Genomic DNA, 23,824 nt, shown 5'->3' with positions numbered 1-23,824 from the left:
TTAAGTTGTTGCTTGTTGCCTAATTTACCGTTATGTTAGTATTAAATGTGTGCGGACTTACATTTTTCACATGTGATGGCGGCGTACATGTTGTTCATTTATTGATCCGACGCCCGGTTTCCTCTCAATATGGCAATGAATAAAGTCATCAATACCGTTAAGCTTATGCTAGGCGCCAGGTTTTCAGGCCAGGCAAGTTGCAAATTTGTTCGGCTTGACTTTCACTCTTTGCTTAACACTTTTTACCAGTTCTAGACGCCTGTGCCGGAACCCTATCGCCGCTCGGGAGAGCACCGGTAGATGCGTTTTGGCAAGAGTTTATCGGACAATATAAAGATATTTTCTAAAATTTGCGACGTGTGGCTCGCTATCTGTATCGTCGTGTGGCGTACACGACCTAACAAAGTTTTCTCTTGTTTCAGTTGTGTTTCACGCGCGCGATTCCTTAACCAAGATGCACGTGAGGTTAGTGATAAATCTGCTGTGCTACGCTCTTGCAGAATGTCACGCCACTGGGGACTCTAGTGCCCTGTCGAAACAAGTACACGGACTGGCGAATGGCCCGAGATGCCAAGAGAAGAAAAGTGGTCAAAGAGTACGCGCGTCTGAGGCTAAATATCAACTCCTTGAGGAAGAACGACATCCTACCGAAAAGTTTGCAGGTATCACTTGTTAGATATTCTTAGCCAGCATGTGCTCGATTGAACTTTTTATTGTTCACGCCTGTTCTCGTTGCATTCGCGGAAAATACGCGAAAACAGCCCACACTTTTTTGTTCCTTTTTTTTTTTTTTTAGGTCCCGTCAGTGTCGTCTCGGCGTTCGTTTCTGATAAGGATTTCGGTGCGAATGTCGTAACATTCAGTAACATGGGCATTAGCGCCTTACTGACGCCCCGATAACAAAGTCTAGCGTACTGTAAAACTGGAGCAGACAGAATTATTGACTTTCGCAAAGGCCGCCGCCCCCTCTTTCGTTTTGTTTTGTTTCCTCCCTCGCTGACTGTCGTGGCTGGCTGACGCGGTTCGCCACGTGAGATGCGGATGTGCAAACGCAGTGTGCCGTTGGCGTTTCGCGTAGAGGCGTTAAGTTTGTTTCGTTCGTTACTTGTTAACCCGACGCTAATGAGACGCTCCATATCCTAAATGTAATTATGGAGGTAGCGTTCCGCCAGAGCGAAACGAGACGTGCGTTCGAACTTGCATTCGTTGAGTATTGGCGTGGGAACTTCGAACAGATGTGAACGTGTTCATTGCTTACGCAATGGTCTCTGCTCGTTTAAGTGCCTGACACATGTGACGCGTTTTTCGTGGTATTTGAATAAAAGAGAAAGCGGACGCGTTTTTGGAAACTCGCGTCAGCTGGTTGCCTGCGAATATAGCGAAGTCATCGATTATGCTTCTCCTTGCGTCTAGGTGAGCTATGTCAACTCATTGAGGTCATGGCGTAAAGATGTAAATAAGTGTGTGATGTCCTGGGAACTTAATGCAGCTCCTTTAGGCAAAAAACGCCCCAACATGTTCATTTCATTGCTTAACCTCGCCAAATAAGGGGCCTGCGCATGCTAATTTGTCTCGTAGTTAACCAAGGCATTATTCATTTTTAGAAAATTATAAGGCCAACTGTGGTCTGCTTGACAGAGAAGTATTCACAAAATTGCAAATACCTGGCTCATGTTTCCCTCGTCAGGACGCAATCTGAAATGTGTGAGTAACATGTGGACACTCAAAACTCTTTTTTTCATTCTTGAAATAGCCGTTATTGCAACATGAATTATAATGGGACACTTTTACGTCATAAAAAATGTTCTGAAGGATGTCGACTTGTTTAATCGTGTTTCATTTTTACCAGCTGTGCAAATGTTACATGACAGAGGTTAATAAATGGACACTGGAATATTAATAGGCCATTTTTCTACGTTAGTGACTAAAATATAACTACAAACCTAGTAATGACACATTTACTGCAATCACCTACATGAATGCAGCTGTCGGAGCTTGTGTAGGCGGAATGCCCTCTCCAGACAAGCATCACTTGATGGAGCTAACCACTCATGTCATCACTCGTGACTAGAATGATGTTTATGATGTTTTCTTTAATGCCCACATGTTTTATTATTTTTTCTCATTCGGAAACTGACAGTTGGAGTCTCTCTCATGATTTCATTACTTTCATACTACAAATGCAGCCCTGCTTTTGCTGTACGATTTTGTTCTGTGTTGGGTATGTATTCAGTTTGCACAAAAGCTTGGTAGAATGGTATTACTCGGGAGTGAACACAGTGCCAAAGAAGATGGAACAAGGAAGGGCGATGCCTACACAGCACTGACTCACAACACTTTATTCAATGGAAAGATGAATATTCATGCAAATGCCACTGGCATGCGCAACAAGCAGGGAAAATGACGAAAACTTTTTACTGAATGTTAGACATAGTGCGAACGTTACTGGTGTTCAATGGTATGTAAATCATGGTCTGTTTAGATATATTTCACGAGATGAAAGTGCTATTCAAGAAGTACTGACGCATGTGCTATCCAATTTTCTGGTGAAGTCTGCCTCAATTATTTCACATGTCAACTGAAAATTGTGCTTAGCTAGTGCCACATTTCTTTATCAATCAGGAGTGTGCAACTGCAGTCGCGACTGTACACACAGTAGACCTGTGTCATCACCCTTCTTTGTCCCAGTCTTCTTTTGCGTTCTGTTCCCTCCAACATTTTAACAACAACACCCAAGCTTCGATGCTAATGTATTACTCTGTTTTTAATAATTTTGTGAAATAACAGATTATTTTTGTACGTACACCTAAAGCAAGCAAATGACCCAAAGTGAGGCTTGGTGATTTACTTCACACCAGTGCACAGTAACTGAAGGAGTAGCTTAGCCCGATTGCTCAGCGAAATGGTGCAAAGGAAAGGCGTGACGTGGGAGGAAGGTAACGTTCAAAAGTGTTGAGAAAAAGTCGCTTTTACAACGACAATCTGGCACCATCGGCAGCCTCATACGCTAAATGACATCAGCCCGACTAGACCTGCATGGATGCTTGACTTGTCTAGGAACACGGAACTCCACGGCATCTGAGAACACATGCAAGGGATGCTCATTGGCACCTTTAACATACACAATCCACATCCCTCAAGAACGCGGTTCAGAGTTCAAGTAAGCGCGAATCGCGTATGACAAAGACGGCGAATTGCGTTTGACAAAGACGCCGATGGGTGTCCCAACTGCATGCACTCGCAAGTACCCTGAAATGCCTCGATTGGCAAAGCGTCCACGCAGGTATACTCTACTTATCCTGACGTCACCTAGTTAGTGCGTGTGGATGCCAGCGGTTCTGCATTGTCGTTTTAGGAGCAACCTTTTTACAGCTCTTTTGATGACCCATGACCCCCTTCATTTTAAGGGCTTTCCTAATTATGGTGTAAATGATTAGTCCATGTTGTAGCCTAACCTCATAAGTAGCTGGAACAAAAGGTCACAGGGTCCCTATGTCTACGATGGCTTGAACAGGAAAGCCATCTCCTTTTTTTTTTTTAGTTGAATATTTTATCACACTGCTACAAACTACCTGTACCTAACATGCAGCTGCACCTCCTCTGGTATTGGCCCACGCGTGAACAAGAGACAGTGTCACGCAATGATGCTGTCATGTGACATCATGGGGATGTTGCATGATTTCGCTATTATGTAATGTGAAATTAAGGTTGCATGACTTTTGGTACTCCAACGGCACGCCAGCATTTACTTGAGTATCACATGATATTTGACAGAGTTTTGTTTTGTTTTTTTGGCAATTCGTAATATCTTGCAAAGTATCATTTGGTATCCCCAAATCGTAAAAATATCTTCAGTTGTGCAGCATATAAGGCTTTATTTAACCTTAGAAAACCATCTCGGGGGCCCTTTATAAACGAGTACTGACAGGAACTTTACATATTTTCAGGTTGTTGCTCTAGGCAAAAACACTGTTCCTGAGGACACTTCAAAGAGTATTGTGGTGTTTGGAATGCATAGAATATATTTTCATTACTACTACCTTGAAAAAAAAAAAAAAAAAACTTTCGGTTACGAAATCCAGGGGCAGCTTCTCGGTGACATGTCATTGCAGTGTGCCGTCACAGAGGGACAGCAACTGGTAACATTCTATCGGCATATCAGTCATCTGCTCATGATGCACATAAACAGTGACAGGTGAATTATCTTCTAGTGACCCTAACAGTGACTTCTGCCATTGAGGCTGCTGCGGGAAGTTCCACTGAGTTTGCCAACTCAGTGGAACTATGTTGATGTTCAGCACCAAGAACTTTGAAACCAAATTAATGTGTTTTATATTGGTTGTCTGACTCCGGTGTGTGTAGGCAGGTTTGATTCCGGCTGGAAAGATTGCATTTCGATGGAGAATAAAGGCTATAGGCTTCTGTACTGTGCGATGTCTGTGCATGTCTGTGCGTGTTCAAAGTTTCTGGAGGTCTCCGCTGCAACGTGCCTCATAATCGATCGCGACTTTGGCACATTAAATCCCATATATCATCATCCGGTGTGTTGAGAGCTTGGACACTGTGTACCAAGGAAATGAAACAAGTATCTTTAATGATGTTTTCAAAAACATATCGACACTTCTTCGATGTCACGTCGTTCATATCAGTGGCGTATAAAAACATATCAATCTCCACAGAAAGTCACTTATGCCAGCCTTGCTGTGTGGCGACTTGTCCCATTTGCTTGAAGTGCAGCACACTTGATCTGTGCATGCATCTTTTTTTGATGTTGACACTTGCGTGTTTTTGCCAATGTCACCTTAACTGTTAATCCAAATATAAGAAAAAACATTGTTGTAGTTGGACTGTTAATTGTAGTAAAGTTAGAAGTTTAGCTGCGGTGTCCTCCAGCTTGAGTTTACATGTATTTTCCGTACACTTGGCATTTTCTCAAATAAAAAGTACTTATTTCTAGTAGCATGAAAGAAAGTGATCTGCATTACCACCACGGCCAGCAGGCTAGAATAAAGGAACATTATCCTAATTAGCAAGTCAGCTTATCTGCCAGTAGCTTTCTAAGCTTAGTTTAGTATAGTTACATTGAGGTTATAATTGTCAGGTTGTCCCGAAAGAAAGAATGCAGCTTGAAGTGATAGCATACTCATTTCCCTTTTCAATTTGCAGGACGGTTCCCCTCCTCCCTCTCTTCTTGTCACCTGCACTTGTTTTAGTCTGCATTTTGGACAAACTTGCTGAAAATTTGGGGGAATGAAGAAAGAAAGCCGGTTAAGGTGTTTGTGTTCTCAAAGGAGAGGCCTGGCTGATTTTTTTTACTTTTTTACATATTTGATGGTCTTTCATTTTACGTGGCAGGTGTACAGCATAATTCACTTTTTAAGCAAGCACATAGCTTGCACTCAAACCAGCATAACTGAAATGCGCACTCAACTTTACAGAAAAGAGATTGTGTGTTGAATAATTCTGTCTTCAATTAGGAACTGAGCATGACTGCCTTTGCAGTTTCGAACCTTGTCTCTGCTTGAAAGAGCAGTTAGAGCACTGTTTACTGCAGGCATTTTCACAATTGTGATAGCAGGATTCTAACTTTGTGTTTTGACACCTTTTTTAGCAGACTCTTTCATTTTTCTTAGGTGGAAAAAGCTAAATCATTTGTATCAAACATGTAGGTTATGACAGAGCTTTTGTGAAAGGTCCACATTGCACAGCCCCTCTGTCCTATTATGAGTCTTGCATCAATTCTTTTTCACAAAGTGTCTGAGGGACACCTAATCAAAGTCCTGCTCTGCTATCTTCTTCTGTTATCAGTGTTGATCAACCCTTTCCTCCTGAGTAATTTTCTTTCCGGAAATGATAATATCCAAACGCAAGCCTGCATTTCTACACCAAAATACATGCTTTGAACCTGTTCTTAAATTTTTTTTTTACTGCATCATCTGCTCAGGTTGCTTCATTGCGTCGGCAAGCCCTGCTTGTATTCATTAGGAGTGGTACAAACCTTGTGGATGAGCTTGGGTGGCATTCGGTAGGGAAAGTGCTAGCTAGCTGCCCTTTCATTAAGTTGGATTTTCCTAGTCTGCACTGAGATTGGAGCAGACATAAGGCATCCTTGGGTTTACATCCTGCAGATTGTATTATGTGTTACCTTTGTCTGGCTATTTCTATGTCACAATGCTAAATTGCACAAGCCAAACGATGCTTACAAAATCTTCTACAGTACTCTAAGTGCTTTTCAGGAGCTTTTAACAAATCATTAGTGCTTCCACAGTGACTGCATTTAAAAAATGCCACATAATAATAATTTGTCTAGCCCTCTCCTCGTAATCTTGTCGTTTTGTGAAACCCTATCAATTATTACTATTATTATTCAATGGAAGCAAAATGCCAGAAGCCCATGTGCTTAGATTTTGGTGCACATTAAATAACAGTAGTCGAAATTTCTGAAACCCTCCACTACAGCATCTCTCATAATGTTGTCATGGCGTAGATGCACACAATGCCAACAGTTACTATTATTATTAATATTGAACAAATTATCAACAGTGTTACTTGAAACCTGTCACATTACCGTACATTGTAGCATACCTGTGAGGTCTGTTTCGTCATAAGACCTTGACAGTGGGGGCATTTAAATATTAGTTCTTGAAGCTGGGAGATATTTCCAAGTCATTGTTAGTGCAATGAAATTCTGTGTGTAGTTTCGCTGTAAACTATGAAAGATACAAATAACAGTGTCTTGTTTAGTGTGTGGAAGTATTGATTGTTGGACACCAAAATTCAGAAGCATTTGATAGATAGCTGCACAGTAGTACTACTTACAGTGCAGAGCAATCAATGCTGTAAAATTCCAAGCAAGTGATAGATAATGGGAGAATATTTGTAGGGGAGGCATGTGCTCAGTTTAGGTCTGAAATTAAAGGTGGCGGCAGAGCAGCCTCTTAGAATAATGCATACTTGTACTTCTTATGAAACGCTCTATTGAAAAATGATGCGTTTACTGTTTTTACAAGAGGGAAAGATGTTGAAATGTTCCAACAATTTGTGGCTCTCGGTAAGGTAACCCCCGAGTCACTGCACTCTAATTACTTATAAATGGTGCACATATCCAAGAACAATCTGAATTTTGAGTTTCTAGAGAAACTCCTGCAGCATTGGTTGATATGTGGGGTTTAACGTTCCAAAACCACCATATGATTATAAGAGTCCCCGTAGTGGAGGGCTCCGGAAATTTTGACCATCTGGGGTTCTTTTGCGTGCACTGAAATCCGAGCACACAGGCCTACAGCATTTTTGTCTCCATCGAAAATGCAGCCGCCGCAGCCGGGATTTGATCCAGCGACCTGCGGGTCAGCAGCCGAGTACCTTAGCCACTAGACCACCGCGGCGGAGTTTTTCCATGCAGCAGTATTCTACAAGAGCGGACAGGTTTAAAAGAAATGGCGGGGTTGCCGGGGAGGTTCTTGCACGATCATTGGCACATACTTCGATTCTCCCAAAAAAGGGATAAGAGCACCTGCTTGGGGATATGCGATAGGGGGTTAATTATCTGTGTGTGTGTGTGTGTGTGTTTTTTTTTTGTGTGTGTGGCTCATACCTATTTGGGTACTATGTCTTGACAGCTGGTGAACTAAGCGGCTAACAAGGGTACCGTTTTGAAAGTTCAGCAGTAATTGAATAAAACAGTGCAAGGATGGTTTGACATTGCATGAAATGTAGCCAAGCTTGTTTTACAGTGCGTACCATCTATATGCACCTCCGTGACATTTCGGTTTGTCACATGCGGTGGTAAACTACGTCGTGGTGCTATATATTGAGAACTGTGTGGGTTTCTTGAAATATGTATGATCTTTCCAAGACCATCGCTATTTTCCACGGTACATATTTAGCTTCCGTTCCTCGTGTTATGTTGGGCTACTGTGTCAATATTCCTGCAATGTAGTGTGTATAGGCAAACATCACGAAATACTGCCCCATGCCAGCAAAAACGTTTCACACTTGCTTGGCCATCTATGACAAGGGAAGTCAATTCATGGATTTCAATAATTTTTTTACTGCTTTACGAAGACTGGACGAAGTGCAGGAACATAGATGCACTCAAAGGGTTTGTTTGTGCACTCCTCTTTTCTTCTCCATTGTGAAGGTATCAATTTCTGAATTGACAAAGGCTGATGCCTTTAAGTAGATTTTTCCGCCCGAGAACCATTAATAATTGCTGTTCTTTTTTTTACACACGTTTATTACTTCTGCTCAGCTTCACAAAATTCGTAGGGTTCCTGAAACAGTTATTTTTCAAAGTGTGTCAGTGGTCAGTGTGCTACAGAAAACCATTCTCACCATAATATGAGAGAATCTATGTATCAAGGGGGCTACGAAAGAATAAAGGTTTCCCTCCTCCCTCACCTCGCCTTTTCTTAACTTCTTCTCAGAACAGTTGGGCTAAGTGAAGCCTTTTACATTCATGCACCAATCCAAAGAATAGGGCAAAGGCTGGGCTCTGTGTTTGTCGTGTTGATCTCTGTACCACTAGGTGCTATTGGAAACCTGGCCACTTTTGCTTTCTTTTTCAGTACGAAAGCGGAGACGTGAAAAACCATTTGCATGAGTGACGATGCAAAACACTCCACCTCCCAAATGTATTGCAAAGTGTCACATGACCTCTTATTTATTCGCCTTAGATGTCTGAAAGGGGAAAAGGGGAAAGCCATCTCTTTCGTTTCTGTCTGTTGTCCTCCACCTCCCTGCTACTTCATTTAGTATTTAGACTAACTAAACACAGTACACAGTTTAGGAGCTTTTGCAGTATCAAAGCTGCCACCTTCAAGAGAAACCTAAGAGAGAGCCATGAATACCGTACTTTATCACATGTAGCCCACACAAACAGAAGACCGTGGTTAAAAAAGAGAGTGGGTTATATGCAGCGGTTGTACAGGCGTATATATTGCAGACTTAGTTATGGGTTTAGGTAATATGCAGTAGTGGGTTATATGCGAGAAAATGCGATAGTTATATGTCTGCTACTGCATGCTACGGCTCTTCCAAGCTCGAGGATGTGTGATTGATTCCCGGCTTATGTGACCGCATTTCGATGGGGTCAAGAGCAAAGAACACCTAGAATTCTCTGAATTTGTTTAATTTCCCATTTACTTCCAATTTCGAAAAAAAGAAAAAGCTACGGGCAGCGCATTTTTTTGTTTTCCTCGGATTCACGAAAATTACATGTGCCACATGCGTACAGAACTGGTTCTTTCGCTTGCGTTGTTTAACGCTACTTGGCATTTTCTTCTTAATTATGTGGGTTCCCATGACGCGTGTACCACCGAGGCTTTTTTTTTTTTTTCTAGGAGACGTACGTCATTACGCAAGCTAGAAAAAAAGGCGCTTCCACGGGGAAATCTTAGCTGTATCCGCGACGAATCAACAGCCCTTTTAGGGTGTCGGTTGAATGCGGCACTTCGCCCGCCACGAGAAGCATCGCGCGCTTTCGTCGGACCCCCGTCGAGCGGCGGCTGCATTCGTTGCCATTCATTCTTCGGTATGCGGTAAACGACGCGCTTGATCGAGACTGGGCCAACGCGCCGTGCATTATTACAAGTCGCGGTGTGCGTCGCCGGCGGAGTTCTTCTTTGGTTGTCTTTATTTCTTGCTCTCTTTTCAAGTCCGGCGAAACAGGTTCAAGTTCGCCGGCGCTTCAAGTAGGGCGTGTCAGAGAAGCGGCGAACGAGTTTTTTTGCTGCGTCGTGTTTATGGAAGGTCGCGGAGCGGGGAGACGGGGGGAGCGGGTAAGCGTACATATGTGCTGGGGGAGGGCTGTTAGACCTCTCCCCCCCCCCCCAATTGCACGTGTAGCTACGCTACTTTGTGTATTGATTGAACCAAAGCAAGAATTGGATGAAGCTTTATCTGGTCGGGAAGTAACGTCATACGAGGCAAAAACAACGCCGACCAGAATAGCATTGTTGAACATCTGGAGCCAGAAACGTCAAAGGGGCGCTAGAGTTAAAACAATGAATCAGTTTAGACTGACTTTCAAATTTTGCGCCGAAATACACCGCCCGAGACGCTGCGGTTCTCGGGGGTTTCGCACTTAGGCTCAACGAAATTTCCGCAAACTTGATATGTAAAGTCCTCTTGCCCCCCGAGGAGTACATTTTATTTCATTGTCGCTGGTTAGGAACTGCGTAGGCCTTAGTGGAAGCCGTAAAAATCTGTGACGTCATGCTGATTGGTGCGGAAACTTCAGAGTGGCGTCGCCGCTCGCAATGCTTGTTGCGTACGTGTTTTCTCGGTTAGAGATGGGGTTTAACGTCCCAAAACCACCATTTGATTATGAGAGACGCCGTAGTGGAAGACTCCGGAAATTTCGACCACCTGGGGTTCTTTAACGTGCACCCAAATCTGAGCACCCGGGCCTACAACATTCCCGCCTCCATCGGAAATGCAGCTGCCGCAGCCGGGATTCGAACCCGCGACGTGCGGGTCAGCAGCCGAGTACCTTAGCCACTAGACCATTGTGGCGGGGCTCTCGGTTAAGCCGCGTTCACACTGAGCATTCCGGCCGCCGAAAGTGCTCTGAATCCGGTTCGGCGGCGGCGAGATCCGCCGAAAGGGCCCTCTCCGCGCCGATCGCTCTCGGATCGATTTTTGCGGCGTCTTCCGCCGAATCGGTCACTGCGGACCAATAGGAGCGCTAGTCAAGGAATTTTGAAAAATGGCGGCAAAGCCCTACTCACTTGTTATGCTGCAGTGCACGTAACTGAATGTTGAAACCAACGGGAGTTTAACCTACTCTGTGTCTACTTCGCCTCCGTATTTCGTGAAAGAGGTGACCGAGCTTGCTGTTGGCGTGACCGAGCTTGTTGCGGTCTTGCAGACCAAAACGAACCCACCAACGCCGCTGGCGTCGGTGGTTTTAGATGCGGAAGCATCTTATACTCGCGCCTTGTAGTGCGCCGTCCGCACCGCTTCTCGAACATTCGACAGCTGACGCGCGCGCATGCGCCGTCGCCCACCATCTGTGCCGCGCGCGCTTCTCCTTCGAGAACATTCGACAGCTGACAGCGCATGCGCCGTCGCCATCTGTGCCGCGCGCGCGCTTCTCCTTCGAGAACATTCAACAGCTGACAGTGCATGCGCCGTCGCGCTGTATATATACTCAAGGTCGGCGCTCGCTCGCTCAGTTGCCGCTCGTCGGTTGGTTTGTACGGCGCGTCGACGTCCAAGGTCGCGGTGAAATGAATTCCAACGAATCCACAAACACAATGATCGACGTCCCTTCGACCAGCGCCGTCCTTTCGCATACGTGTGTACGTGTTCACTCATTTAACACCCCCTCCTACAACCACGTTAACCAATTTAGCCATCGACCCAAGTAAGTCGCAATTTAACACCCCATTTCACAACCACGTTAACCAATTTAGCCATCGACCCAAGTAAGTCACACTTTAACACCCCGTTAACCAATTATATGCTCCGCATCCTCCTCAGTGTTCCCCCGAGGGAAGCTGCGGGCAATTTTTTTTTCTGCTCTTCGTGCATTACAAGACAGCCACTTGGCAGCAAAGTAAGCCGTACTGTCTTTTCTTGCGTACGAGAATCATCGAAGTATACGCCACCGGATAGCGTAGTGGCGTTTGCGAGCCGTGACAACAACCGGGTGACAGCGCATCCATCCGGCGTTCGCCCGGTGGTAGATGGCATATTCGGCGGCTCGGGGCGCGTCCAGTGCGAACAACGCTGCGTTTCGGCGGCAGGGGAATTTCGGTCACTGTAGAAAGCGGATGTTTCAGTGTGAACTAGGCATTAGAGATGTCGCAGCAAGTGTGGCGATATTGGCATTGTCTATACGTCCCCGCTACGCTGGGGCAAATATAATGACGTGAATAAACTTTCTCCCTCTTTTTCTCTACCTTTGGCATTGTGAAATAATAATTTGATAATGCGATGAGAACCGTTTTTGTCGAGTGATTCTTGAAAAAAAATACGACGCCATTTTGGTCGGCATTCTGTTTTTTTTTCCTATTTTGCTGAATGTATCGGTCTTGGTAGAACAGACGCACAAACAACGCAATCGAATTCCGGAAATGAAGGACAGTCACTGGCGCTAACTAGCAACTACGTGCTGCGGCTTTATTGAAGAAAAAAAAAGTTTTCTTGATGCATAAAGAGCTGATGCGTAAATATTGCAAGAGCACCATATAAGAAATGCTCAGGCACCCCACCACGGTCGGTTTCTCGGCCATTTTCGGCAGTGTGTCCATTTTATCAGAGCATCAAGACGAAACCACTATCAAACTTGATAGATGCCTTTCGCACTGTATGACCTGTGCTGACTAATTAGTATGTTAATCGCTATCGTAACAGGGAAGAAGTATTCGTATCTAACTCACGTGGTGCACTAATTATCTTCGCGTGTCTTTGTTGTTGTTTTTTTTTCCTTGCCTATTTAATACGGACGACCTCTTTCTGTAGTGCTTGTGCCCCTCTTGACTTTCTTTGTAACGTGATAGCGTTAACCGGCGTCGATTTAGGCGGCGTTGGTTGTGAGCGAGAAAATCATTGTGTTGTCCGTAATCTAGAAAGAAGCAAATAAGATAATAACATAATTTCCGGGTCCTAGTGAGGATAGAATGCAGGCCGTCTACGTGGAAAGCAGTTGTCCTATCACAGAGCCGTTAAATTTGTCAAATCTGCCTAGCAAGAAAAAAAAAGCACGTGCTATGAATGTAAGGTTGTGCTAAGTGTCTCTCTCTTTAACGCATCACATACTTCGTGGCAGAAACGTAGAATCGCGCCGAGCGTCACAAAAGATGTGAACAGCGCAACGAGTGGGTGTTTTTAAAGACCCGCCCATTACAAAGTGTTCAAACATATTTAATCACCATCAGCTCGCACCGGAACCACCAACAAAGTGAACAGCTGCTTATGTATGCGTTTACGTAAAGTCCTTAGATTCTTTTCCGTCAACTCTTTAATGTTTACGGGCGCGTACTGGGCCCTTCGCTGATTCGCAGAAGAAATGATTACGGCGTATTATGGCGGGCACTTCACAACTGTCACGGCCGCTGAATAAAGTAGGCGGTCGTGCAACTGTGCTTTCAATGATTGTTTGAAACGGCAGTCGTTCTTTTCCTCAGTACGGCGCGGTTGAAATATACGCACCGAGAACCGAAGCAGGTTAATTCAGAAGAGCACGCGCACGAGGCCCGATTACACTATCGAGATTACGGGCATCGTAAAAACGGCATTGCTGCGGGTGCGAATGAGATCAGCGTTGATGTAAAAACGGCATTGCTGCGGGTGCGAATGAGATCAGCGTTGAGCGATCGATGTGGTTATAATATATTTAAAAAATAAAAAAGCGATAAACCACTAAAACTAACAAAACACAGTGGCCAGCAGATAAAGAACCGGCGATGCGCGACTGTTAAAAAAAGGAGCAAATAAAACTGCTTATGAGTCATACCCGAATCCACACGTCCCTCACGCCATGTACCCGGTACTCTACACGATAACGATATACGCGACCAATGCAAACTCACCCCGGCTACGCTTAGACACGTGCTCTGGAAGTGCACTACAATGTATAACGACGCTAACCCCGATGCTACTTCGGCGAGGTGGGCGGCTGCCTTGCGTAGCTCCAGCCTAGCCGACCAGAAATGGGCCGTCCAGCAAGTCCGCGATGCGGCTGTTAGAGGCTAGGCCTCTCGGTCCCAACGTGGGAGCCCTGAGCGCGTTCGTGCTTCTTGCAGGACAATAATAAATGTCATTCCATCCATCGTAAAGCACCACTTGATTGCGGCTTACGCTTGCCTCTCCCCTTGCGTTACGGGTCTCTCCTAATTTCCGTGTTTGCTCGTTCCCATGGTCGCACAGGTAATTTGCTCGTAACACACTTGGCGTGGCATCTTAGGGCCGTTCCACGCGCTTCCCGCACAGCCGCAACGCACGTACCGGCACACCTTCCGCAACCAAGCGCAGGGTGAAAGAGCGTCGCCATTTTATTGCGACAGAGCGACATTTTATTGGCTTATTTGTCCCCCGCTTAAATGCTAAATGCGGCAGGAGTCCCGACACGTGCGTTGCGGCTGTGCGGGAAGCGCGTGGAACGGCCCTTAGTGGGTATCCGCGCTTCTAGTTATACCCGAGGACGTGGGTTCGAAGCTCTGTCACTGCGGCCAGTATTTCGACGAAACGCGAGAAAACGCGCACCGTAACCCTAAGTTGGTTCTAATGCTCGTCAGACAATTCCAGGGGGGTCAGAACCGATCCGGAGGCCCCCGGTGCGCTGTGTCTCGTAGCCATATCGTAACTGGGTTGCCTAAAAACCTCAGAATGAGTTAATCTTTTGACCTTTTATATGAGTAGATGCAACCGAGAGACTCATCGCAAAGAGCGACAACTTTCGTTGCCTCGGTATGCTGTGTTGATGATCTTCACACGCTGGGGTCAGACAATGTGTATGAACTATTTCTACTTCGATCTTTAATTTTTCGCCGCTAAGCATCTGCGAGCTAGCCCCCCCCCCCCCTCTCAGATGGACATTATCCCGACGAGTCAACACATTTCCACTGCGTTTGCGAACTCTGCCTGGTACGCGGCGCCCAAATCGGAAAAAAATCACTGTCGTCGTGCTGGACGACAGTTTACTCATCGCGTACACCACGAGCAGGTGACAGATCTGCCGCTATGGGGGAAAAAATATATCTGCAAACAGAAGCTTTGTGCTCAAGCCGACACTTTGGCAAGTGGGCTTGTTATCTTCAGCGTTACAACTATAAGCTATAGTTCTATCCGTGGTCTTTCTAGGGTTCTCCAAACCTGTGTTTTTATTTAGAGTGAAAAAGGGTTTATTGGCGACTGTTGCGACGGTGGTCCTACGATGAAACACGATCGGACAAGAGCAACGGTCGAGCAGATGCCGGCGATGATCAGCACGAGCCGAGCGAGCGAAGCCAAGCACCCAGTACCCAAGCGGTGGCGATGTTGTTGGCCAACGATGCGTTTTCTTCTTCACAATTTGCCCCCGCCGAAAAAGAGCCATCCTGGCGACCTAAGAGTCTGGAGGCAGAGGGCTATGATATGGCTTAAGGCGGGCGATGTGGACGATGTCACGTCCACGCCGGCGCATGTCGTCAGATGGGGAAAGTGGTTCGATGAGAAAATTCACCGGCGAGGTTTGCTCCAAAACGCGGTATGGGCCCTCGTACTTTGGAACGAGTTTTGAGGATATGCCGGGGCTTTGGTAAAGAACAGCCAGCCATACAAGTGATCCCGAGGAATAGCTGGGGCTTTGTGAAGAGTCGGCGTTGTTTTCTTTCTGGCGCTGTTGTTCTTGCGACGTAAAGGTGCGTGCGAGTTCACGGCACTCTTCCGCATTACGGGCAGCTTCGGACACAGATGGGCATTCGGATGCGTCAGGATGGTATGGAAGGAGAGTGTCGATGGTGTGGGATGGTTCGCGTCCATAAAGAAGAAAGAAAGGTGAAAATCCAGTGGTAGACTGTGCCGCGGTGTTATATGCGAACGTGATGAATGGAAGAATGCGATCCCAGTTAGTATGATCGGATGTCACATACATGGCGAGCATATCGCCAAGGGTGCGGTTAAATCTTTCCGTGAGCCCGTTAGTTTGCGGGTGGTATGCAGTGGTCTTGCGATGAACAACATGGCATTGAGAAAGCAGAGACGTGACGACTTCTGATAGGAAGGCTCGACCTCGGTCGCTTAGTAGCTCTCGAGGTGCACCATGTCTTAGTATGAAGCGATGAAGGATGAAGGATGCTACGTCCCGCGCAGTGGCACTTGGAAGGGCGGCGGTCTCAGCGTAGCGTGTTAAATGGTCCACAGCGACTATGATCCACCGATTTTCATCTGATGTTGTCGGTAGAGGGCCATAGAGATCAATTCCGATCCGATCGAAAGGTTTGGCAGGGCACGGGAGCGGTTGAAGCGCACCGGACGAGTGGAAAGGCGGTGATTTGCGGCGTTGACAGTCAGGGCAGCCCATAACGAATTTTCGAACGAAATTATACATTCCGCGCCAGTAGAAGCGATGGCGAATGCGTTCGTAAGTTTTGAAAACTCCGGCATGACCACATTGGGGATCGTCGTGAAAGGAGGCGCAGATTTGTGATCGCAAGCTGCGCGGGACAACCAAGAGCCACTTACGACCTTCGGGGGCGTAGTTGCGTCGGTGTAGCAGCCGATCACGAATCGCGAAATGAGCAGCTTGACGTCGGAGAGATCGTGGTACCGCAGTGGTTGACGGTCCAGAGAGACAGTTAAAAAGGGAAGCGATCCACGGGTCCTTGTGTTGTTCACCGGTAAAAGAGTCGAGGTCGAGAGATGCGACGGAGTTGGTACCATTGGTTTCGCAGGCCGAGTCGGGAGGTAAAGGCGAACGCGACAGGGCGTCGGCGTCAGAATGCTTGCGTCCGCTGCGATAGATGACACGAATGTCGTACTCCTGGATTTGCAGTGCCCACCGAGCTAGGCGGCCAGAAGGATCTTTCAATGTGGCGAGCCAACAAAGTGCATGGTGGTCCGTTACCAGGTCGAATGGGCGACCGTACAAATAAGGGCGGAACTTGCGAAGCGCCCACACTAGCGCCAAGCACTCTTTTTCAGTGACGCTGTAATTGGCCTCAGCTTTAGTAAGTGTGCGACTCGCATAAGCGACGACGTATTCGGAGTAGCCCGGCTTGCGTTGGGCGAGGACGGCGCCTAGACCAACCCCACTAGCGTCTGTGTGAACTTCCGTTGCAGCTGTTGGGTCGAAATGCCGAAGAATTGGAGGAGATGTTAGCAGACTACGGAGCGTGGCAAACGCGACGTCGCAGTCAGAAGACCAGGATGAAAGGTCTGCATCACCGCGTAGGAGGTTGGTCAGTGGTGACATGATCGACGCAAAATTTCGCACGAAGCGCCGGAAGTACGAGCATAGTCCGACAAAACTGCGTAATTCTTTCAGTGTAGTAGGTTTCGGGAACTCAGCGACTGCTCGCAGTTTTGCAGGGTCGGGTCGAACACCATCCTTGGACACGATGTGCCCTAAGATGGACAGCTCTCGCGCGGCGAAGCGGCACTTTTTAAGGTTCAGTTGGAGCCCAGCGTTGGTTAAACACGTCAGCACCAGTTGGAGCCGACGCAGATGTGTAGGAAAATCGGCAGAGAAAACGACAATGTCGTCGAGGTAGCATAGACACACAGACCACTTCAGTCCACGCAGTGTGTTGTCCATGAGTCGTTCAAACGTGGCAGGAGCATTACAAAGCCCAAATGGCATTACGTTAAATTCGTACAGGCCATCTGGTGTAATGAACGCAGTTTTCTGGCGATCAGCTTCTGCCATAGGAACCTGCCAGTATCCAGATCGTAAGTCTAAGGAGGAGAAGAATTCGGCTCCTTGGAGGCTGTCAAGGGCGTCGTCGATGCGCGGTAATGGATAGACGTCTTTCCGCGTCACCTTGTTTAATCGCCGGTAGTCGACGCAAAATCGAATCGATCCATCCTTCTTTCGAACTAGAACGACAGGAGATGCCCAAGGACTGTGCGATGGTTGAATAACGCGACGGCGTAGCATCTCTTCGACCTGGTCGTTGATGACGTGACGTTCTGCTGCAGAGACACGGTACGGTCTTTGACGCAATGGCTGGTGCGAATCGGTGTCAATGTAGTGGTGCACTGCGGAAGTCCGACCCAATTGCGGCTGAGAAACGTCGAATGAATTCGCGAAGTGCTGGAGAAGATTAAGAAGCTCGGCGCGTTCATGGGCACTTAAGGTGTCGGCGATGGAACTCGAGAAGGTGTCACTCGATGAGCATTCCAGTGGGGAAAGGGCATGAAGTTCGGTCGAGGCGCTACTGCACGATTCGTCTGGCATGTTAAGGAATAAAGAGGAATCGAGGTACTCCACTCGACCGAGACATTCGCCGGCAAGTAGCGTAAGCGGTGCAGAAAGGGGGTTGTGGACGAAAGTATTGCTTCGGCCCGCAGTGACGTCGAGTGTAGCGAAAGGCAAGGAAACGGCTCTGCGGCTCATGAAAATGTCGGAAGGTGTAAACATTACTGTAGCGTCGTTATGGTCATCGCAGCAAACAGGGACAACGGCAACAGAGGCTGGCGGAATTTCAGTGTCTTCACGTACGACGAGTTTTGGAGACCGCTCAAGAGTTTCGTGCAAAGGTTCATCATACAGGTGCGAAAATTGAACTTCAGCGCGTGCGCAGTCGATGACGGCATGATGTTGTGACAGGAAGTCCCACCCGAGGATAACGTCATGCGAGCACACCGAAAGGACGATGAACTCGACGACGTACATAGAGCCTTGGATGAAAATGCGGGCTGTACAGGTGCCGAGAGGTCTGACTGGCTGTGCGCTAGCCGTACGAAGCGATAGTCCAAAGAGCGGCGTGGTCACTTTGCGTAGGGAGCGGCAGAGCTGGGCGGCTATAACAGAAACGGCAGCACCTGTGTCGATGAGGGCAAATGTAGAAACACCATCGACAGATATGGCGACGACGTTAGCAGGTGAAGTGCGAGGACTTGGGCATTTCGATGACGGCGCAGTTCTTGCCTCTGGAACTGCGGCGTTCAGTTTTCCCGGTTGGAGGAAGCGGGTCGGGGACGCATTGGGGACAGAGATCGCCTGCGAGGAGACGGCGAGCGGGAAGAGTGAGTCGGCGTGTGAGGAAAATGGCCGAGTCAGGGCGCGCTGCTTGTTCAACTCGTCGAAACTTTGACACAAAGTAACAAGTTCCGCAACGGTGGCAGGATTACGGGCGAGGAGCAGCTGATATGCACCGTCATTTATCCCTTTGAGGATGTGTTGAATCTTCTCCGACTCGGGCATGGTGGTGTTCAATCGGTTGCAAAGTCCAATGATGTCTTCAATGTAGCTTGTGAAAGATTCCGTTGGTTTTTGTGCGCGAGTCCGCAAGCGTTGTTCGGCTCTGGACTTGCGGACAGCGGGTCGGCCAAAAACGTCAGCGAACAACGTTTTGAAGATGGACCACGTCGTAATGTCGTTTTTGTGGTTGTTATACCACATTTCGGCTACGTCAGTGAGGTAAAAGATGACGTAAGTCAATTTGTCCGCGTCATCCCACTTGTTGTTTGCGCTTACCAGTTCGTAGTTAGCGAACCAGTCTTCCACGTCAGTCTCATCAGCTCCGCTAAAGACTTTGGGCTCTCGCAAACGAAGAACGCCGGGGTTGCTGGGGGATGGAGTGGAAGAGCCAGGTTGCGCGTTGTTGGTAGCCATGATGGTAGGTAGCGTTCGGTTGCGCAGCTCCAGGTTGAGGCGACGGCGAATGGCAGCACCCAGGTTCAGGCGACGGGGAATGGCAGCACCCTCCACCAATTGAAAAAGGGTTTATTGGCGACTGTTGCGACGGTGGTCCTACGATGAAACACGATCGGACAAGAGCAACGGTCGAGCAGATGCCGGCGATGATCAGCACGAGCCGAGCGAGCGAAGCCAAGCACCCAGTACCCAAGCGGTGGCGATGTTGTTGGCCAACGATGCGTTTTCTTCTTCACAAGAGCAACAATCTGAGATTTATCGTTAGTACATCTTTTAAACATTGGTTCAGGCATACACACTCAAAATTAAATTCCAGAGAGAAGACTATAAGATCTTCATACATCCAGGCAGTGGCACACCAAGCCCGTGCCAGCCCTCCCCCCCCCCCTAAAAAAAAATGTTCCTACGCCTCTGCATCCAACTTCGGCCAGCCCCATGTGAGGACAGGGAGGCCTTTTTAGGGTTTGGCAGGAGGTCCTGATTACCCCGAACGATCTGCTGGCCACGTCACTGTTCTGTATCGCTCATACTAGGCTCGACCCTCCAGATAATGGGGATAATGGTGTAGGGTGATCGCCTACACTTTTTCACTGTTGAACGAATCACAACGGGACTGGAATAACCTGCTCCCTAGCGTTATCGTTTATGAGCAGTTCTGAAATGCAATAGCTAATATTTTATGCTCAGGTTCTAGTGTGTGTGTGTGTGTGTGTGTGTGTGTGTGTGTGTGTGTGTGTGTGTGTGTGTGTGTGTGTGTGTGTGTGTGTGTGTGTGTGTGTGTGTGTGTGTGTGTGTGTGTGTGTGTGTGTGTGTGTGTGTGTGTGTGTGTGTGTGTGTGTGTGTGTGTGTGTGTGTGTGTGTGTCACCACTGCCCGTCTTCAAAGGGACACTGAAGAGAAACCTTGACTTGGTCTAGACTGACAAGCTGTACTCTGAAAACTCCATTGTCATGTTTCACTATTGTAAGTTCATTATTAGCGGAGGAAATCAGTTGAAGTTTGCTTTTAGATTACGCGCCTAAATCTCCGTGCGTGACGTAAGAAATTTCAAGATGTGTTTTTTTTGTTGTTGTTGTTGTATTTGCGTGGCATTATTGGCTCGATGAAATTTTATGGAGCTTCCTATTCTATGTCCGTGGCGCCGACAGTTGACAATGTACTTCATTTTTATCGACTGGAAGCTATGTAGGACCCAGTAGACGCCTTCGAAATTGCTTACGCCACGGTGTTCGGTGCGGGAATCTCAAAATAGCATCGTTACCCGTATTTTCTTTTCCCGCTTTTTTTTTTCTTTTTTGCCCTTTAAAGCGTCTTGTTGCGGTAAGTGTGGTGTTTCCGGGATTGTGAAATTGTACTTTACTAATACGCGAATAATCGTTTTGCTTTTTAAATGCATCTAGCCCTGAGCTGTGCTTCATGCTGTATTCTTGGGGCTTTACGCGGAGGAACGCTGAGAAAAAAAAAAAACGTCAGCTTCAACTCTGTCGCCTGCATATTTTAAATTTTCGAGCGAGTTACGGCCGTGAACTTTGTTTCTTGGGTTGTGCCCCGCCGTGGGGTGGTATAGTGGCTAAGGTACTCGGCTGCTGACCCGCAGGTCACGGGATCGAATCCCGGCTGCGGCGGCTGCACTTCCGATAGAGGTGGAAATGTTGTAAGCCCGTGTGTTTAGATTTGGGTGCACGTTAAAGAACCCCAGGTGGTCGAAATTTCTGGAGCCCTCCACTAGGGCGTCTGTCATAGTCATATGGTGGTTTTGAGACGTTAAACCCCAAATATCAATCAATCAATCAATCATGTTTCTTGGGTTGTACCATAGTCTTATCTCGTCATGCTTTGCGCACGCGCGTATGTATCCGGGCGTGGGCCGTAAGGTGGCTCAGTTGCCTGTACATTGCATTGACTTAAATGCGATCCGACAGACGGGAATCGTGGAGCGCCGGCACATGATACCATGGTTAATTAGTAGCGATTAGTTTCATCTTTCATCTTGTCATCCAGATACACGGCAGTAAGTCTTTTCGCCCTACCGCTGGTTTATCAATTCACTGACATTCGAGGGAATCCAGTTGTCGATCGGTTGGTGGTGGCGCGATCCCCCATTATGCTGATTGATTGATCGATTAATTGAGTGATTGATTTTCTTTGCAGGAAATTGCGGACAAGGAGATCGCCGACCTTCCCCTGGACAGCTGTTACACGCGCTTCCACGGCCGCTGCGTGATCACGTCTCGGGCGAGGGGTTTCGTGCGGCCGTGGCGGGTGTCGCGCATGATGTTCCGCCACCTGGCCGACTACAACTACCTGTCCGGGGTGCAGAGGGCCATGTGGTAGCCCCGCCACGTGCTGCAGACCCGGCCTGCGGTTGTTATGGTTGTGCAAATGCACAACTATAATTAGAGGATTTTGTTGCTAATTAGAGGATTTGCTAATTAGAGGATTTTGTCGCCTTTACAGCCCTGTCTTCGGCACCGCTGACTGTGCGCAAGTAGGGCGTCTCGTGTAGACATTCCCACTAATAAACATGTTTAGAATAACCCGATTGTGTGCTATTTCTGTTTTGATTATCACAGAGTAATGTGTGAGCGGTTAAAGACACGTAGACGACGTTCAACTAGAACAAGAATACAAACTGTTTTACATCAAGGTTACGCGAGCACGCAGATACGCAGAGAATAAACTATAATCCTTTCAGTTCGCCTTCATCCTAGCGTATGTCTGTGGTTCATTGTCTGGCGAGATTCTCCCAGTCTCGTTCACTGTCTGCTGAGTCACCGCAACGCATCTCAACCTATATATATATATATATATATATATATATATATATATATATATATATATATATATATACGTGGAATATTCGACGATCCGTATGTATCTGTAGATTATAGCGGTTCGCAACTTCATTCGCGTAATTTTCCGAAATCGCGTTTGCGACAGCGGAAGATCAATTTTGGCCAATCGCGCGACTGCAATCGAACCGGTTCATAACAGGCGTCACAAGCACGCTGCCCGCTGGTTGCATGCGGTTTGTCCCGTGCATTACGCTCTTCGCCCCGTATATTTTTATTTCCCTCTTAACCCTCTTTCTCACCTTTCTTGTCCCCTTCCCTAATCTCCCTGTGTAGGGTAGCCAAACCGATGACTTCCTGGTTAACCTCCCTGCATTCTCCCTTTGTTTCCTTCCTTCCTAACCCTTTTAATGCCTGAACTATGAAACTACCGTAGAAAATAAAAGTTGTTCTCGTTTTCCAGCTTTAAATATAGTGACCATTAACCGATTTCCCAGTTTAATTATCAAAAATGCGCCTTCAATGCGTACATTTATGAATGTCGCCAATTCTTCACGTGGCACAGAAGCGAGGACCTTGCAATCAAAAACATACGTCAGAACTACGCAACATTTCGTGTGCCACGTCTTGAGCGCGTACAAAGCAAATAAAATTATTGAACATAGAACTTACGTCACCCAGGAGAGAAAGAACGCAGGAGTGAGCGCTCTCTGCCATCAACTACAAAACAACCAGTTCTAGCATAAAATACATTACCCGAGATAGCGCTTGATTTTTCATGCTCAAAGCTACGTTCCTCGTGAGTACTTGACAGCCGGCAGCTTTCTCGCAGTTTTTTCAGTATGTCGCGAATTTGCGACATTAGCTCGTAAAGGGTTAATATGTTCACGAGCATGCGACCCGCAATGGACAGCTGCCCACACCAGAAAATAACTTGAGGGTAAATGACAATGGACGGGTCGGTTCGCTCATTTGATATTTTTGGCAGATTTTTTGACATGTTATTTTTTTTTTCGTGACGTACGCCATGTGGTCATCGTGAGTAGAGCATATAAAACCGTGAAGCTGAAACTATATTTCAGAACCGGCGTCCATATTTCAGTCATTCTGGAGATCGGCATCGATGCGTTTCTCGGATCCGAACTCAAAACCAGAATTTCAATTGTGTGTGTGTGTGTGTGTGTGTGTGTGTGTGTGTGTGTGTGTGTGTGTGTGTGTGTGTGTGTGTGTGTGTGTGTGTGTGTGTGTTGTGTGTGTGTGTGTGTGTCGATAGGAGCGTTGGTGGGGTAGCGTACTTTCGTCACATTTAGTCATGACTCACTGCGCATGTGCATTGTTTCAGAAGGACAGTTTATGTGATTTCGAAAATTAGTTCGTGTGCGTTCGTCCTGTCTGCTTGTACTCTGGTTCCCGTCCTTAGCCCAGCATCAAATTAACAAATTATTTCTTATCAACTGGCCCTATAGATATAGATAAGAAGTCATCTCTAGGCGAGAATGCTAAACCGATGGCAGCGTTAGCTTTGTTCAAACTCCCTGCCCTCTTCTCCCGTTTTAAAATCTCCCCTTCCCCTGGGTACCTAAATTGCGCGGCAGCATATACAGTCTATGAGTACTGCATAGGACGGTTTTATTTCCTTTGGAATTCACATTACGCCATTTGTATACTTTAGTAAATCTTCCTTGGTTATTAGCATTGATGAGAAATGAGTCCGCGGGCTTTTTTTT

At 47.0% G+C, this 23,824-nt stretch overlaps 1 protein-coding gene across 1 annotated transcript; it reads left to right on the top strand.

Moving 5' to 3' along the window:
- Positions 1-43: 43 nt before the first annotated feature.
- On the top strand, positions 44-21,847 carry mRpS14 (mitochondrial ribosomal protein S14). The gene is made up of 3 exons (XM_037421721.2): positions 44-192; positions 501-662; positions 21,457-21,847. Exons 1-3 carry the CDS (start codon positions 130-132, stop codon positions 21,637-21,639), a joined length of 408 nt encoding a protein of 135 aa, XP_037277618.2. The 5' UTR covers positions 44-129; the 3' UTR covers positions 21,640-21,847.
- Positions 21,848-23,824: the final 1,977 nt, after the last annotated feature.

The sequence above is a fragment of the Rhipicephalus microplus genome, chromosome 2, assembly GCF_043290135.1.
Source record: "Rhipicephalus microplus isolate Deutch F79 chromosome 2, USDA_Rmic, whole genome shotgun sequence".
NCBI lineage: Eukaryota > Metazoa > Arthropoda > Arachnida > Ixodida > Ixodidae > Rhipicephalus > Rhipicephalus microplus.
Note: the sequence above shows the minus strand (reverse complement) of the source record. Positions and strands in the feature narration are given on the sequence as shown.

Bases quoted from the DNA above. Each gene is read 5' to 3' on its own strand.
- mRpS14 (XM_037421721.2), top strand. From the start codon at position 130: ATGGCAATGAATAAAGTCATCAATACCGTTAAGCTTATGCTAGGCGCC. The intron at 193-500 runs GCAAGTTGCAAA...ACGCTCTTGCAG, and splicing joins GCGCCAGGTTTTCAGGCCAG to AATGTCACGCCACTGGGGAC. The intron at 663-21,456 runs GTATCACTTGTT...TTTTCTTTGCAG, and splicing joins TCCTACCGAAAAGTTTGCAG to GAAATTGCGGACAAGGAGAT.